General features: G+C 53.3%; 1 protein-coding gene across 7 annotated transcripts in view; it reads left to right on the top strand.

Moving 5' to 3' along the window:
• Positions 1-16,816, top strand: part of SLC7A1 (solute carrier family 7 member 1) — a 71,673-nt gene extending 54,857 nt beyond the window's left edge. For all 7 annotated transcript variants that reach the window (XM_042991396.1, XM_042991319.1, XM_042991535.1 and 4 more), the window contains 8 exons: positions 2,346-2,467; positions 3,143-3,365; positions 4,136-4,275; positions 7,086-7,188; positions 8,907-9,124; positions 9,393-9,559; positions 10,188-10,296; positions 11,786-16,816. In XM_042991396.1, the coding sequence (XP_042847330.1) occupies positions 2,346-2,467; positions 3,143-3,365; positions 4,136-4,275; positions 7,086-7,188; positions 8,907-9,124; positions 9,393-9,559; positions 10,188-10,296; positions 11,786-11,889 (1,186 nt within the window). In that variant the 3' untranslated portion in view covers positions 11,890-16,816. The remainder of the gene's footprint in view (positions 1-2,345; positions 2,468-3,142; positions 3,366-4,135; positions 4,276-7,085; positions 7,189-8,906; positions 9,125-9,392; positions 9,560-10,187; positions 10,297-11,785) is intronic.
• Positions 16,817-17,594: the final 778 nt, after the last annotated feature.

The raw sequence follows: 17,594 nt of genomic DNA, 5'->3' as shown, positions 1-17,594 counted from the left end.
TTTGTATAAATACAAGCAATTGTAAGTATACATTTACATTTATTTTGAAACTCATATACGTAATTTATATGTATATTCCCCTCTCTTTTCACATAAAGAGAGGTACATTCTGCACCTCGCGTGCTTCCCTTGCTAGCATATCCCGCAGGGCTTTTCGTACGCGAGGACCTTGTCCTTTGTTGTCGATACGTGGTGTCCGAGCCCGTGTGGCCAGTGAGTCGAGAAGGGCCCCGGCTGGAGGGGACACACAGTCGGTGGCAACCTGGTTACTCTTGCTGGTGGCCCCGGGAGTTTGTGCAGGGACAGACTTTCTGTGTCGCTCCCCTTCCATCGGAGTCCTGCCCCGCTGCGGTCCTGAGGGGGGAGGGAGGGTGCCGTTCTTGTGCTCTGCTGGGCATCCCCAGCTCCGCACCCGGCGGTCACCGCTTGGCCTGTTCGCGTGACGAAGGCACGTTCTGGCCCTAGCCCTCTTCTGCGAGGCCTCTTTCCAGGGTTTGAGGTTTGTAATGTCCTGCACTTTCCTCTTCCCTTCAAATGGAATTCTTAAAACCTTTGTGGGTGCCTCTGCCTTACGGTTGTTAAAGCAAACCCGTCAGTCCTAGCGCTCATTTATTCTTATTCGCGGCTGTTCCGTAGCCCTTGATGTTAGAGGGCTCCGCGGAGGCGGGTAGGCATCTGGAGGCCTTCCACGCCTGTCTGTCTGCCCTGGCAGTTACAGGGAAGCTGGGTCTTGACGAAGACCTGAGGTTCTAGCCATGTTTGGGAGTCGAAAGAGTCTTCCAGGAGCCCCCCAGAAGCCCTCTCGATGGTGAGTGCCCCTCGTTTATCTTCTCATCCCTCTCTCCTGAGGGATTTGGCTGTCAGCGGTTTTGTTCTGGGCTTTGGCCTAAAATTTTTTACAATAGGCGTCAGCCCACCAGGGCATTCTATGTTCTTTGTGATGTGTGGATGCAGTGGGTGCGTCCTGTGGCTTCTGACTGACTTGTCCTGGGCTGCCGTTTTTGTACTTGGGTCGTGGGTTTATTTTAGTCCTAGCTTAAACTGACAACTTCCCTTTGAGTCTGGCAGCAACAATTTTTCCTGCGTCTGTCACTTGTGTGTTTCTTGGGGTTTCCCTCACGTTGCTACTTACTGAACGGTAGTAGGTGCCAGATTGAGGACTGGCTTCACGCTCTGACTTCCAGTGGCTCAGTGGCAGGTTGTTACCAGGAACCCTCTAGGAATCCGTACCAGGCTCAGTCTTTATTAGGAAATATTGGGTCCAAAGTGGCTGTCTGTTTTATTAGTTGATAAATCCCTCTGAAAGCAAATTTGGCCAACAATTTGCTAACCCAACTGTAACATCTGTAGGACTGGAATATTCTATATTCCTCTTCTTATGTTTGGAAGTCAAGTGGTCTGGGGCAGCTTGCTCTGCAGAGCTGGACAGTTGTCCTCTGGGACTCTGTATTAGGTGACCATGTGACAGAAAGCCTGCAGCCTGGCAGCCAGCTATAAATGTATGGCTGATGAAGGGGGCTGGGAGTCCTGCTGATGTTCAGGCGGTGGCAGAGGACCAGGGCGAATGAGGCTTAGAATCACTTGGTGACGGGCAGGGCCTGGAGGAGCCATCCAGGATGATTTGAGTGATGGCCAGCCCCGGGCTCCGTGCGGCTGTTCTGGGCCTGGACACACTATTTAGAGACTCACGTTTCACTTCCTTGGAACTATTTTCTGAATCTTAAAGGACTTACAACATGTGTTGGACTGGGTATTTGTTACCTTGGCAGATATGTCCCGAGCCCCGCCCATGTGCCCGAGCCATGTAGGCATCCCTGCTTACCATGTGCGTGTGGGGGCTTAGGAGGCGCTTTCGTCGACTAATAACACAGTTGATTTTTTTTTTTTTTTAACCTCAGTATCTCTGCTGCTTTTGAGACCTGAGTTACTGGTAAATATGGGAAACTTTTCACATTTGGTTCCTGGGGTGGGGGGCCCTGCACCCAGTTGGCAGCTCTGTGTTCTAAAGTCTATGTTGTTCGTCTGAGTGTCCTGGGGGAGAGGCCTCACTTACTGGTTTCTTCCCGCTTTCCCGTTGGACACCCCCATCTCGTAGTCCCTACCCCCTCCCCGAAGCTGACATTTAGAAGGTGCTTCTGGAGAGGGCTTAGCGACTGCGCCTGTGGCTGGGCCTCACAAAGCAGAGGCCCGCGGCCCACCGGGTGACCGGTGGGGTGACAGCTGTCTCGGGAATCATTCACTAAGGGTCTGGAGTGCCCCTGCCCAGCAGCGGGTGGGGTGACCGGAATGGCTTCTCTTCAGGACCGTGAAGTGGGTGTTCATGGTCTTTGGCTCTTTTCTTCCAGTGACACGAAAGTAGGGAAACCTGGTGATGGTGGATTCATGCCCTTCGGATTCTCTGGCGTCCTCTCGGGTGCAGCCACCTGCTTCTACGCCTTCGTGGGCTTTGACTGCATTGCCACCACAGGTACGCGGCCCGCCGTCCGGAGCCCGGGCGGAGGGTCCTCCTTTCTCGTCAGATGGGCTGGACTGACTTTACCCACGGGTTGCTGTTTTCCCTCCTGCGGGCATGTGCCGGCTGCAGCTCTTTCACACATGAGTACCGTGTAGATTTGTAGCTTCCTGCCAGTCTCCCCCCCCCCCCCCCCCCCCCCTTATCACTTCCCCAAGCGGCAGCGCCTGACAGGAAAGTCTGCATCATGAACGTGACTAACCGTTCGGCCGTCAGAATGGGATCATGACAGCCGTAGCTGCAGCCTGATTTCATATCTGTGCATCATCCGGGAGAAACGAGGCCATTAAAAATATTGTTCTTCTTGGGATTGAATAGGCTGGGCTCTATCAGGCCTCCTGAATTTTCTCTGCCAAAGAAAACAAGTCTTTTCCTTGGCTGAACCACGGAGTAAAGGCCTAGAACGCCATCCCTGGGCGTCTGGGTCTTCTGGCCTGTGTTGGGAGAGCCCCCCCCGTGGGTCCCAGAAGCCCGAAAGACCGTGTTTCCCACTGGGCCGAGCACTGCGGGGTAGTCATTCATGGGGGGCACGGGCTCTCTGGACACTGAAAGTCTTCAGGCGTCTTCTGGGTTCGTGGGGATGCCCCTCGCTGGCTCGCCCTCCTGGGCCTGACTCCTTGCTGCTTCCAGGTGAAGAAGTCAAGAACCCTCAGAAGGCCATCCCCGTGGGGATTGTCGCTTCCCTCCTGATTTGCTTTATTGCTTACTTCGGGGTGTCTGCCGCCCTCACACTCATGATGCCGTACTTCTGCCTGGACAAGGACAGCCCCCTGCCCGATGCCTTCAAGCACGTGGGCTGGGAAGGTGCCAAGTATGCGGTGGCTGTCGGCTCCCTCTGTGCTCTCTCTACCAGGTGAGGCCTCTGAAGCTCTTGGGAAGGTAAGCTGTAGCGGGCCGTGTGAGGCCTGACGCACAGGGGGTGCTGTTCACGTCACTCTTTGCCCTTGAAGTCGAACCAGCACCCCAACCCTGATGATGTGGTTTCTCCCCTTGTTGTTATCAACCAAACCGCGAACTGTTATTGATCTTTCATTCTGGAGAGTCGGGGGCCCACTTTCTAACATCATCTGCTCAGCAAGGCTGGCTTTCTGTCCCCAGCTTTGGCCTCTGGACCAGGCCACCTCTTTGAACACCGTAATTTGGCCATAGAGGAGAGGCTCCCTTGAGAAAGGGAATTGCCTTTTAATAAGAAACATTTTGCCCCTGGAATTCCTATTAGCCTGTATATATAGGGAATATTTGGTAAACATTGATTAACCACAGAGAGATCCTCGTGAACGCAGCAGTCCTTTTATTTTCTGTTTGAGCTAGAGTTATCGTGGGAATGAATACAGAATTTCCCTTTCATAAAAATTATGACTAGACCCTACCCTTGTTTACGTTAGACATTTGCCATTCACTGACTCGCAGCCACCGTAAGTGCTTTTTCCAGGGTTGATGTATTGAAATTTGTCTTGTAGCCGTGGACTTCACCTGGTTTGGAGGGTGGCAGCTCTTGGCGAGAAGTTCAGGGCTCCCTCTCGGTGGTGTGCGTCATGGCAAACCACACAGTGGTCACATTTGGTGCCTTTTTTCCCGATGAGTTGGTGTCACAGGTGCGCTTTGCCTCTTCCTCCCGTCTAGTCTTTTAGGTTCCATGTTCCCCATGCCTCGAGTTATCTATGCCATGGCTGAAGATGGACTGCTGTTTAAATTTTTGGCCAAAATCAACGATAGGACCAAAACACCAATAATCGCCACGTTGACCTCAGGTGCCATTGCTGGTAAGAATTCCACATGCCAGTATTTTAACTGTTGAGTCCTCAGGGAAATATCTTGAGTTGTATTGGTCTGTGAGAAGTTGGAGCTGGCCCTTTTCATGTTTGGTTTTCACCATCGGAACCTGGATTACTGCCAGATAACTGCCCTTTTGACTTAAGGGGGAGGCCGGTTGTACAGAGGATGTGATGGAATTCTCAAAAAGTTGAATTATTTTATTATTATTGCCCTCTGATTGGGCAGGGCGTGGAACACGTACTGTTTCTTCAGAGCTGTTCACATTGCCCCTTTTCTGAATGGCCCTGAGTAGACTTGGGTGGGGTGACATCTTCGTGCGTGGTATAAGCCAGGTGACTTTCTTAGTCCTGGAGATTCATTGTCCGGGTATCTTCGCCTGGGAATTCTCGGGGAAATGAGAATCCCTTAGTATCAGTGTCTTATGAAGTGTGCTCCTATTTTCCAGGAGATATCGAGGGTGTTGCTGGGGTCAAGTGCCGTATGAGTTTATAAATATTGCAGCCTCAGAGGCTCAGAGGAGATTATCAGGTTATCTTCTCAAATATCAGGTTCCTCACCAAGAGGACAGTTTTGAAGCTGAAATCAGTGCCCACAGAACCTTTGGAGTGATGTGATATTCCAGGGGCTCCTGATAAAGAAAAGGGGAGCCTCGAAGGAAACTTACATGCATATACACCATGCTGTTGGTTTTCTGTATTTTCTCCTTTAATAATGGCCCCTCCTAGCCCCATGGGGCAGGCACTATCCCATTGCACAGAGATGCGAAGTGAGGAGGTACACCCACACCCAGTAGATCTGGCTCTTGGTTCCTGGTTTGTCTTTCTGCCAAAGTGGCTGGCTCCTTCCAGGGTGTGAGTGGCGCAGTGGGTCTTTTTGGTATAGTAGGACACGTTCAGTCTGTACCGCGGGGATTGCCATATAGCCATTGGTAAGACATTTGACCACCTTACATGAACGAATTGCTGTTAGTAGTATTTATGCCCTTAGCAAAGTGTGCTTAGTCGTGTGGATTAATGTTATCTAATGAAAGAAAGCTGGTGTTTCATTATTTAACACATTTGTGGTGTCATTGTACAATCTTGACAGTGACCTCAGTGGTTAGGTTAAGGGACACCGTATGTCAGGATGTGACCAGTATATTTAAGAGGTTAAGGAATTGGAAATAGCAAATGTTTTTTCAGTATTTACATGCAATTTGATTATATTGAAGACTGGCCTTTAATTTCCTTCCTGTGCTGATCAAGGGAGATCAAATTACAATCTTTAAAGTGACTGGAAAGCACACGCGTTCACCAAACCGGGGATTTGCTCCTTCTTTTCATTTGGCGGGGGTGGGAAATAAGTGTGTGGTTTTCGAAAACCACCCCACGTGGGAACAGTGTGGCTTGAGTTTCTGTGTGAGTGGGAACGTTGGCATCTGCGGCATGCACGGTCGGGTACTATTCTCGTTGTCCATCAGGCCCAGCATTGCCCTTTGATCCTGTTGTTGAGCCCCGGTTTAAATTTCTTGTAGTCGGAGCGATCTGTAGGGGCTTGAGAAGCATTTGTGGAAAAGTCATGGCTTTGTGTTGATGTTTTAACTTGCGTTGTTTGCATGTGATATTTGAAAATATCCCAAAGTAGATCTATCCAAGTTTTTTTTTTTTTTTTTTTTAACGTTTATTTATTTTTGAGACAGAGAGAGACAGAGCGTGAACAGGGGAGGGTCAGAGAGAGAGGCAGACACAGAATCCGAAACAGGCTCCAGGCTCCGAGCCGTCAGCACAGAGCCCGACGCGGGGCTCGAACTCACGGACCGTGAGATCATGACCTGAGCCGAAGTCGGCCGCTCAACCGACTGAGCCACCCAGGCGCCCCTCCAAGTTATTTTTTAAATGGGAAACTTTCCATGTATACCCACATAAATAGAGATATATACTCTCATAAAAATTACAAAAGATTTTCAAATAATCATGCATGTTGTATTTTTTTTTAAGTGGGGGTCATGGTAAAGCTAATGCTATCGTTTGTGGAAGTAACACTGCTTTCCATGCTCATCTGTCTGGGTTAGGAGCCCCTGTGAGTCCTCCCAGAGCACTGGACTTGACTTCACCCACCTGCTCATTACTGTTGCCTGCTGATGCCTAAGTCTTAGATGATTCACTCAGGGAGGCCAGAGGCTATCTGGTCTGCCCTGTTTGTTGGTGTACATGTAGTGCTCATTGACTGGCACACCCTCAATGAGTGCTGGGTGGATGGATGGATGATGGATAAGTGGTTGGATGGCTGGCTGGATGGATAGGTGATGGGGGATGGATGGATGGATGGATGGATGGATGGATGGATGGTGGGTAGATAGATGGATAGATACACCTGACTGTGAGTCTGCTTGGTACAGAGAAAGACACCCTGGACTCAGAGCCACAAGCACCTAGCTGAGATCCTGACTTTTCCACTTCCTGGCTGTGTGACCTTAGACAAGTCTCCCAACGTCTTTGACTTCAGTTTCTCCCATCTGTAGAGTAGGGATAGCTTGCAAAGTCGCCGTAAGGATCAATAAAGGTCATGTTGATCAAAGTACTCTCTCTATAAATGTTAATTATCATCACCGTCTGCTGAGGACTGTGTGTGTGATTTAATTCTGAGCTTTTCTTCCTTTTAAGCAATATCACCATGTCTTTGCATGGAAAGGGCTGGGGTGAGAAAGCAAGTGAAAGCAACATCCCCTGTGTGGCCTGGATCACGGATGGGTGGTGGTTCTGGCTGTAAGTGTGCGTAGAGGGCCATCCACGGATCCTGATGTTTGTCTCCTCCCCAGCTGTGATGGCCTTTCTCTTTGACCTGAAGGACTTGGTGGACCTCATGTCAATTGGCACTCTCCTGGCTTACTCTTTGGTGGCTGCCTGTGTGTTGGTCTTACGGTACGTATGGCTCTTCTGGGTTCCGTGGCAGAAAGGTGCCCCCTGTTAGCCTTTTAAAAGATCAAGTGAATGGTTTATACAGTGTAAATTTTAGGTTGTTGGTAGCTCCTTTGGGAACTCTCCTGGAGAGGGTGGGATTTGGTGGTTGAGAGCCTAGTTACGGAGAACGTCGTTGAAGAGGAAGAGGCAGGGCACCCGCCTCTCACTACTACGTGCCCTCATTTTTCTGGTGAGATATTGGGAGGATAGAGACAGGTTCTCCGCCCAACTGTCGGGCCTGGATCCAGGGAACAGAGTTTTTGAAGGCTTAGGGGAATGGTTTCGGTTCGGTCCAGGTTCTTAGTTCAGAGGGCACTGGCACAGGGGACTAGCCTTGGTGGGAATTGGAGGAATCCAAGTTGTGTGGAGCTGAGGTCAGTGTGGTGCTTCTCCAGCAGCATTGCACTACCACTGGAGGAGTGAGCTGCTGTGTAGGGCACGGAGCGGCCAAGGTTGATGACGTTCAACAAGACTTTCCAGGTTCTGGCTGCTTTAGCCTTGTGTGGTCCAGACCAGCCCCAAGGATGCCCATAATAAAGCAGCTCTGGGCCTGGGCTTGGTGTCCCCTTCCCAGCTGCTGCAGTGCCCTGCTCCCAGAGCACCCCCCCCCCCACTCCAGTTTTCCTTGCTCTGAAAGGACAGGGCTCTCCTTCCTCACTACCAGGAGTGGCTCAAGGGAGCACTTAGCACGGGAATATGGAGTCGTGGAGACTCTCAATGGTGGTCACCGGGAGTACTTGCAAGATCCTTAATCCCATTTCTAACGTGCTTAGCATCACCATGTATGTCAGGCCTCAGTTGAGCCTCAACAGGGGCTGTGTGGAATCAGCTAAAACTAGTTTGCTAGTTTTCTGACCACGTATTCCTTCCTAAGGGGGCTCAACACTGGCGTCTTTTCCGAGGTCCCCTCACATTCTTAATTGACTGGTGTTAACATAAGTGAATCAGTGAAAAACTGGTTAAGTATCTTTATGTTCACTCTTACATTATATGCAAAATAATTCCGCAAGCACTCTTGTTTTTCACAGCTGGTAGAAACGATTTGAGCTCTGTTGTTTTGGGTGGAAGATAAGGAGCCTCATTTAATATGAATGCTTTACTTGCAGGAAGCTGTGTCTTGGAAATCAGGCCACAGGCTCAGTCCTTCAGCCAGCTGTATAAAGTTATTTATTCTAAGGCATTTGGAGTTTTAAAATAAATTGATCCAATTAAGTCTCACAAACAGAATTTCTCAAATCCGTCAGCGTGCAGACACGTTTCTCTGGCTCTCTAGACCAAGTGGGATCCTAATGTTACCGCGTTCTATTTCCGTTTGTATTTTTAGTTCCCTTCAGCCATGGTTCTGTTGGAAGTGGCCTAATATCTTAAGCATCCAAGGGCCAGTGCTACTTCTCAGAGCAAGAGAAACCACGTCAGGACATTCCTCTGGGCTGGTTCACGGGGGAGGTCAAATTGTCTCAAATCCGAGACGCCGAGGAGGGTGTTGCCCAGAAGCGGGAACAGAAGGCGGGGACTCAGCTCCCCTCCTCTGGATCTGCTTTGTCAGAGAATGCGTCATCCTGACCATCTTCTTCCCATTTTATGCTTCGTGTCCTGGGCAACTTAGGACTTGAGTTAGTGTGTGTCCTCCTGCCCTTTTAAAGCACATTTTGGCGGTCATGCACTGCGTTTCTTTACAGGTATCAGCCAGAGCAGCCTAACATGGTATACCAGATGGCCAGAACCACCGATGAACTAGATCACGTGGACCAGAATGAATTGGTGAGCACCAGTGATTCCCAGACAGGCTTTTTACCAGAAGCAGAAAGGTTTTCTTTGAAAACCATACTTTCACCCAGAAATATGGAGCCTTCCAAATTCTCCGGGCTAATTGTGAACATTTCAACCAGCCTCATAGGTAAGAGCCTGCCCTTCCCGTAAGGTGTTTGGGGTCTTGCTCGTCGGCATTGTATGGTTTCTTGTCGCTGGTGGTGGAGGCAAGTGCAGGAAAGGATAAGCCTGTGTCTTGCTGCTGGACCGTGGTGGTGGTTGATGGCTGCAGAAGTACAGCCTCCCTCTCCATAGGTTTTGGGGAAACTGAGGATATCTGTGGGGATTTGAAACAAGATTGAATTGCGCCTCTCTCTCTCTCTCTCTCTCTCTCTCTCTCTCTCCCCCCTCCTTAGCAATTCTTATCCTCACCTTCTGCATTGTGGCTGTGCTTGGAAAGGAGGCACTGACAAAAGGGGACCTGTGGGCAATCTTTATGCTCACCATATCTGCCCTTCTCTGCTCAGTGGTGACAATCATCATCTGGAGGCAGCCTGAGAGCAAGACCAAGCTCTCCTTTAAGGTGAGCAGCCCTAAGGGGCCCCTAGGGAGCCGCCTGGCAGGTTCCCGCACATGTGCCACGGACCGCGGGCTCTGCCAGGCTCGGGTATCTGCGGGGGGGCTTGCCGGCCAGCCTCCGAAAACATGAGACGCAGACAGTACCTGCTGAGGGGGGCCGGTCCTGAAGGAAGGCACCCTTCCCTGCCCTGCCTCTCAGGTGTCACAGCACACCTCCCCGCGGGGGCTTTTCATCCATGGATCCAGTGGGATCGCATGGCGTCACCAAGCCTTGGAGGTGACACAAATAATAAAGCAGTCCACTGTTGGAGATAAGTGGAAGTCCCTCTTCTAGCCCTTTCTTTAGCAGGAGAGTAGGAAGGGGGGGGGGGGGGGAATCAGAATAGAGCTCACTTCGGCACTTAGTAGCTTAGAACCAGATTCCCACCCGCGCTGCCCGCGTGTGGGCACGTCCGTGTGTGTGCATGTGGGCTGGGCTATGCTCACTCCCTCCTCCCCATGTAAATCGCACAGTCCGTCCGAATCTCGGGGACGCTATCGTTTCCTAGGTAGTTTCGCTAAAGGACTCAAAAGGCGTCGTCCCCACGCGCTCCTTTCCCTGCAGACTTGACACTCACCTGGTATCTTTGCAGGTGCCTTTCTTGCCCGTACTTCCCGTCCTGAGTATCTTTGTGAACGTCTATCTCATGATGCAGCTGGACCAGGGCACGTGGGTCCGGTTCGCTGTGTGGATGCTAATAGGTACGTGAGATCTTGGATTGCACTGTGACGGCGTCTCTCAGAGCCCCCCCCCGCCCCCCCACCAGTCCCCAGAGCCGGTGCTGTGCTGCTCAGTCCTCTTTCCTGCAACTTGGCTGGGTGCCTCTCGTCATTGAGCCTCCTTCCCTTCAGATTTCAAAACGAAGTGAAAACACGTCGTCCGCGGTTTTCTCTCAAAAAGGACCTCCTAGTAGATTGTGGGTCCTCCTCTCCCCTTCAGATGCTTTTCATTTTAATAGCTCTTGGCTGAACTAGTTCTGTCACTGGGCGCAAGTGGAAGGTAACAAGAGCGAGGCTGTGAGTCTGCTGTTGACAAAGCACCGATTCACCTCCCCTGACACGAGAAGGCCTGGACCGTGCCTCCCCCGGTCCGGCCAGTAGCTGCCCACTGGCCCACGTGGGCTGTGCGTGTTGGTGGGGTCTGCGGGAGGCTTGGGGGTGACCGTGTGGTTGGTGGCCCTCCCCCTCCCTGAGCGTCCGACACCAGGGACTATGGAAAATGGACTCAGACTCCGTCCTTGGCACTGATACCTGGGGAGCGGGCCTCGTCTCTCGCCCCTCGGCGTCCCCGGCAAGAGCAAGGACTCCAGGCCTGTGTTTTCTGCCAAAGCCCTCGGCCCTGCGTCACCACACTTAGGGGCAGATAGCTGCCGCCTCACGGTCGTGCTCTGCAGGCCCCACGTCCGCACGGTGTAGCCTGAGCTGGTTCCACAGATGCCCCCACAGAGCCTTCCTGGGAGAGAGCCGGCTCGGGGGGAGCCGCTCATTCCCGCGTCCCAGACGTGAGCTCCCGGGATGTGCTCCAAGCCGTTGGCTTCTTTCCAGGGCTTTTGGTGGCTGAGCCCTTCCTTTAAGGCCCGCTCTCCTTGCGTCCCTGACATGGGCCCCAGTCCTTAGGTGGCTAGTTAGAAGCTCAGATCTCTGGGCCCCACCACAGACCTTTGGAGCCCCCGACACTGGAATGGACCGAGAAAACAGAGGCAGTCAGGGCCGTGGAGGCCACACGAATAGCCTGGGGAGCCCTGGTTGGAACAGTCCCACCCCTGTTGGAAATCCCACCCTTGCGGGAAACAGTATGACTGCTGGAGCGTCCGTCCTGTCCCCTCCAGTGGCCGCGGGGCACCAACTAGGTGGTCAGTGGATGAAGCTGAGGGACCAGCACCCCTCCGGGGACCCCCAGCTGCTCCCCCCTGCTCAGGAACTGCTCCAGTGTGAGGCTGCCCCTGGAGCGTGCCTTCGCTGCCTGGAGGGGCGAGACCGAAACCTTTGCAGGCTGGAGCGGAGGAGTCCCGTGTGTCTCCAGATACAGAAAGTGAGCCCACAAGGGCTGCTTGCTGTGGGCGCAGGCCTGGGTCCGGCAGCACGGAGAGACTTTCCCGCGGGGCCACGTGACTCCCCCAGAGCTGCTCTGCCCTCTGCCCTTGAGCCCTGCCTGCCCTGTTCACTCCCGGTGTCTGCTCTCGGCCCGCAGGCTTCATCATCTACTTTGGCTACGGTCTGTGGCACAGCGAGGAGGCGTCCCTGGCCGCCGAGCAAGCAAGGACTCCTGACGGCAATCTGGACCATTGCAAGTGACACACAGCCCCGCCCCCAGAGGTGGCAGCAGCCCTGAGGGATGCCCGCAGAGGTCCGGGAGCACCTCGCTCTCTCCACCAGTGCATCAGGACCCCCCCCCCCCCCACATCCAAGCCCCACCGCAGCAGAAGGTGCAGCTACTTGAAACGCAGCCTCGGCCCACAGCCCGTGTGTCTTGCACAGACTTGCCCCGTGGCAGGTGGCACCAGGTCCCAGTCACCTCTCTCAGCTCCCCGGCTGGGGCCATTTGGCTGTGGTTTCCACTGTGTCTCCTGACATCCCTCTGAACAAAGAGAACAGCTCCCGTCCTCGCCGGCTCTGCGTCCGTGCTGCTGCGGCCGCAGAATGGCGGCCACCTTTTCTCGTCACCTTGGGAGTCCAGGCCCCCCCACCCAGGACCGCTCTGGCACTGAACACGTGCATACTCCACACTTTCCGCAGCCACCTCCCTGCTCAACCCTGATGGCCGACCGTACACGCAGGATGAGTCACCCAGACAGTGCGTCCCCAGTAGTGCTCCCCCCGGAGCCAAAGGACAGCTTAGAAAGGAGAAGCAGGACTGGTTTCCTTCTCCCACTCCTGTCCTCTGTGCTTCCAGAAGGGGTCGTGAGGAACGTGAGCCCTCCCTCACTTCCTCTTCCTGGCAGCGGCTCTGCCCCGACAGCTGACGGAACCCGGCCCGCTCCATGGTGGCACCGAGGCCACCGCGGGAACCAGGCGGAAGGACCGAGGGCTGGCCGGCTCCGTTCCTCATGCCTGAGCACAGGGCCCTCCGCCAGCTGTGCTCCCTCCGGGCCCAGGCCAGTTCTTGCTGCTTCTGGCGTCTTGCACGAAGGCGGCGTGTCCCGAGCAACCGGAACGTGACGCTGCGTTTACGTGGGCCTGGCCTGAGGTCAGCAGAGCTTAGAGCGCTGTTCTCTGTGGGTCTCTGCCAAGCGCTGACTCCCTCCCTCTGGCGCGTGCGGGTCAGTTTCTCGAGTGTTGCCAGGCTCCCAAGGCAGGCGTCTGCTCCTCCTGACGCGACGGTGGCCGGTCCTCCCAGCTGCTTCTGGCCCCTGAGGTGATCTCTTTGGCCCTTCTCTTCTCTGTAATCAAGCTGAGTCCCGTTAGCATCTGTGAATCGCTCCAAATTAAGTTGGCGCTTAGTATTCACTTGGAAAATGGCCAAATATTTACTCGGTGTGGGGTCCGCGCGTAAGAATTTGGGGTCCTGTTGCTGTCCCTGTCGTGTATCTGTTGTCCACAAGCTGCAGGTTTGTATATGGGTTTGTAGCCCGGGCGCGGACCTCCTGTCTCCATAAGTTTTAAGCTGGAGAGCCAGCTGGGGTCCCTGTACACAGCGTGCCCCCTCCCACGCACCGGAGCACTCCATGGCTCACACACTTCTTGCCGATAGGAGCCTGAGGAAACACGAGCACTGATTCCATCTTCCTTCCCATTCGAGTGTGGCTCAGGAGCCAGAAGGGCCCCCTGTTGATGGCAGGTGAGGGACACGGGCCTGTGGATCCCCCGGAAAATGTAAATGCTGCTTTTGAAGCCCAGACTCCCATTTCTTCCCCTTCTGGCCTTTGACACAAATATGGTAGAACGAAGCCTGATAAATCGGCGGCACTTGTCTCATCTCCCTCGGTGGCTCCTTGGAGAGAATTGCAGGAATTCACGAAGCGGCCAGGTGGCAGGGTCAGTCGGTGGGGGGTGGCGGCCCGCCTCTGCTCTAGGCCCCGGTCGCCTTGCCGGAAGCTTTATTCTAAATTATCGTTTGTGAATGTTACAGAGGGAGGGGCCTAAGAGCCCAAAGTGTGGGTTTCCAAAGAAAGATATTTAAATTTATGTAGATTGGTGCTGTACAATATTTTGATAAATATTAACTTATTTTGTTGGGGTTCTTCTTGTCTGCTGTCTTTTAGGGTTTGTTAGCTATTTGTTTGCTTGATTCGTCTGTTGTTTTTCCACATAGGCAAAGAGAACTTGAGGGAAAGAGAGTGCCCAAGACGGAAGGCGGAGGGAAGAGAAAAAAAATTTTTTTTTAACTTTAATTTCTCTTTCTGAAATGTCTGTGCAAGAGAGCACACAACAGACTGTGTATACAGTTGACGTTTCAGCTGGCATCGTGGATCGTTCTAGCAACCGACAAGGTGTGTTTGCCTGATAACAGACAACATGCCGCGGGGTGAGGGCCTCCTGGCGCGTGAGTCTCCCCCTTCCTCACCCCAAAGCCGGAAAGTGCCTCAGCAAGGCTCACCCGCGCGGTGGTGAAAAGCCCCCGCTGCCTCCCTGTCAGGGCCAGGAGCCTCCCGTTTAGGACAGGACACCTGAGGGGGCATGGATAAATAGTTGGCGAGGTCACCGCGCTTCTGTTGAGAGTAGCTTCTGTGCGGTTGCCAGAGCTTTCCTCTCCTGTACACGAGGACGGTGATGTCGCGAGCGCCATTTGGGGTAAGCCTCCCCCGTGTGGACAGGCTTTTTCTTACCCCAGCCTTCATGCCTTCTCCGCAAATACACACACACACACACACACACACAGGCAAGAAATAACCACCAGAAGCGCCCGACAGTTGGCCTTCCCCCTCCCCCACCCCCGCCTCCCCAGTCCAAGCAAGACTGATTCTCGGTGTCATGGCTTGGCCACTATTTTCCTACATCATCAGAAATCCCACACTTCTAGAGATGCCCTTCAGGGACGTTGTGTCTGCTTTTCTCTGTGGCCCAGCCCCAAACAACCCACGTTGGAAAGACCCTTTTGTGTTGAATAAGCAGCCCTTCCTGCCTCCCGTGGTCCCCCCGCCCTACGTGTTCTCACAACCCCGTGAAGACTCACAAGAAGCGAGCCATGGAGCCCCGGGACCTCTGCTGAAGAGCGAGGGGTCGCCGGGGAGGCAGTCGGGCTCCGTGGGTGGGGGAGGCCGAGCCTGCTTCCAGGAGGACCGTCAGCAGAAGATTGGGCCTCTGCACACGCCTCAGCCTGCCCCACCGGCTCACACCCCTCAGCCCAACTCTGGGCCCCGTTTGTTTTTCCAAGCCAATAGCGGGGAGCGATAGGGCCATCTTTCCCAAGCTGTTTCAGAAGGACTGCTGAACTGATACTGTTGCCAGAGCCCCTCGGCCCCCTGACTCGTGGTTTTGCTCCACTGAGTCACCTCTGTCAGGACATGGTCCCAGGTGCTGGTGCTGTGGTTCGGGTATCACAGCCCCCCTGCCTGCCACGCGTCCACAGGTGACCACACCGCGGTGGGGGCTTCACCCACCCCGAGCTCCTCAGGCCCTGGCCCGCTCCCGTGTGCACACCCGGACGAGGCACCTGGCGGTCGTTCGTGGGGCTTCCTGCGTGGCCGTGGCCGCGACCTGGGCTCTGCTGTCTCCCCGCCCCTCCGTCCCTGCCATCCCCACCACTGAGCAGGCGTTCTGAATTGACTGAGGTTTGCAGTCTGCCCAGGATGGCCCCGAGCCTGACACCGGCATAGCACAGGGGCAGAATCTGGGCTCTTTGGGGGCGTGTGGGCATGCCTCGTAAAGGCCCCACCCGACTAGGTGGGCTTGTGGGCATTTCAGGGGCCTCGCCAACCTGCTGGCTCTGTGCCAGGGCCCATCTTCTGGATTCACGTGTCCTGCTTTCACACATCTAGTACGAGCCGATTGCTCTGTCGGCTCCCTAGGGCCATCTCCGTGCCAGGCCCCGTCCCCGAGGAGTCCTGGCACGGACGGAGAAGTGTTTCCAGGCACGTCGGCACTCTGCCGGACACAGGTGTGTGACGCTTGTGTGCGGAACTGTTACAGAGTTACCGGCAGATGGAACTGAATATGTGTTACGTATATTTGTCACGTATAATTTAAGATCGGTGTTTGCCATCATCACGAGAGTATTGTAAGGCTCCTTAGGGAGAGTGAGAGACCTTTTGTTGGACTCTTGTGGACTTTTTTTTGGTATGAAGTGCTTTATCCAGTGGTGCAAGAGGATGCACTCCGTATTTCATCATCAGAGTTATGATGCCTAATGGGTTTGTAAGGCAAAAAAAAAAAAAAAAAAAAAAAAAAAAAAGTCAACTGACTTCGATACTATATTCATCACTAGAAGCCAGAGTGTTTATGTGCCCGTCGCTTCATTGAGCGGCAGTGCTCTCTTTCGAGAGGGACGGGGACCAGCCAAGGGTCTCAGGGCACAGTTATCAAGGACCCCTCCTGGATCACCCTGTAAGTGTGTTGAACTGCCGGCTGAAAAACCCACATGAAATAAAGACCTTGGCTGTGAAGTCCAGATTGAATTTCTCAGGGTATGAGCATGTCCCACAGGGTCAGGAAGACGCGCTAAGACTTTGTTAAATTATTAACAAGGTATATGACTTTGTGTTTCTTGATGACAGACTTTTTTCTTTTTTAAAGTTTGGGATTTATTTTCCCGTTTGAGAAGTTGTAATATACGTATTTAAAATAAGTTTCCCGCTTAAGTTGTGCCTTTCAGCGTCGATGGATCTAAGAAGCACAGAGGGTGATGATCCTGGTGAGGGCTGGTTTATTATCAAACCTGAAGAGCTGTGGTTTCTCCAGTAAACTTTTTCTTCTCCTGAACGTGCAGCTGTTGTTAAAAGAATTGTGTTTCTCATTCTGTAAATTGTATAATGTTTTTTGCTTGTTTGATGTTCTATTTTTCTAATAGTTTTCTTATAGTTTCTTACAATTGTGATACTAGATTAAGATTCTGACACCCAACTCTAAAGCAGCCTGTCTCTGCTGGCCCCTCCTGGTTTTATTTTAAGGACAAGCGTATAGGTCATCCATCACCTTTAAAAAAAATGTGAAACTGCTCTGTATCCCACTTTTGCTGACAACACTGTATGTTGACAACCTCCTACTATATGTTGTAAAATCAAACTATTTTGTGGTACATTATCTCATGCTTCTGCAAACTCTAATAAATTCTGTCTCAAGCATTGTGGCCGCTCACAGCGTGTTCTCAAGCATTGTGGCCGCTCTTGGCTGGGTCCCCAAGCCTGGCAGTGCCCCATAGAGAGTTCCAGATCTCGCCCTTTGCTTCTTGAGTCTTTTCCCGGTTCCCTACAGCCGGATGTTGTAATGCCCCGTTTTCCTTCGGCCATTTGGTGGAAACCCTCATTCCATGAAATAGCACCTCAACCAGGGAATCCACCCCCGCCCCCCCCGCACTCATTTAGGATCCCCTGCGGCTATCTCCCCAGCTCCCACTCTTTCCAGACTTGGCTTGCGTTTGGGTGGGGAAGGCTTCCCACCAAGGTTTCCGCCAGCCAGGGCGTAAAGCCGCTCATCAGCCCAAGCACTTGGTGCCAATGTGGCCCAACCGCCTTGCATTGCGCACCTTAGCCCGGCACTTCCCAGGAACTGCCCCTTTCCCCCCGTTCCCCCGCTGAGGAAGGAAGCATTTGCTTGCACAGGAGACAGATTCGGTCCACTGGCCTTAACTCTAAGACACTACGATGCAATCGATGATTTGGTGATCACGCTGGGAGGTGTGTTGCCCGGGGAAGACAAGGCCCGACCTTGGCATCTTCTCAGCGGACACCCTGCACCCTAGGAGAGGAAGGGCCAGGGGGCCGCTGCTGGTTTCACATTCGTATCTGGCCGCAAGACCCCCGGACCGTCTCGGGCCCCATCCGCCACACGGCGCACCAGGCCACGGAACTTGGACCTTGCGCGGCATCCCCGCTCCGCACCCGGGGGTGTGCAGTGTGGCCCGG

This window comes from Panthera tigris, chromosome A1 (genome assembly GCF_018350195.1).
Source record: "Panthera tigris isolate Pti1 chromosome A1, P.tigris_Pti1_mat1.1, whole genome shotgun sequence".
In the NCBI taxonomy this organism is placed as follows: Eukaryota; Metazoa; Chordata; class Mammalia; order Carnivora; family Felidae; genus Panthera; species Panthera tigris.
Note: the sequence above shows the minus strand (reverse complement) of the source record. Positions and strands in the feature narration are given on the sequence as shown.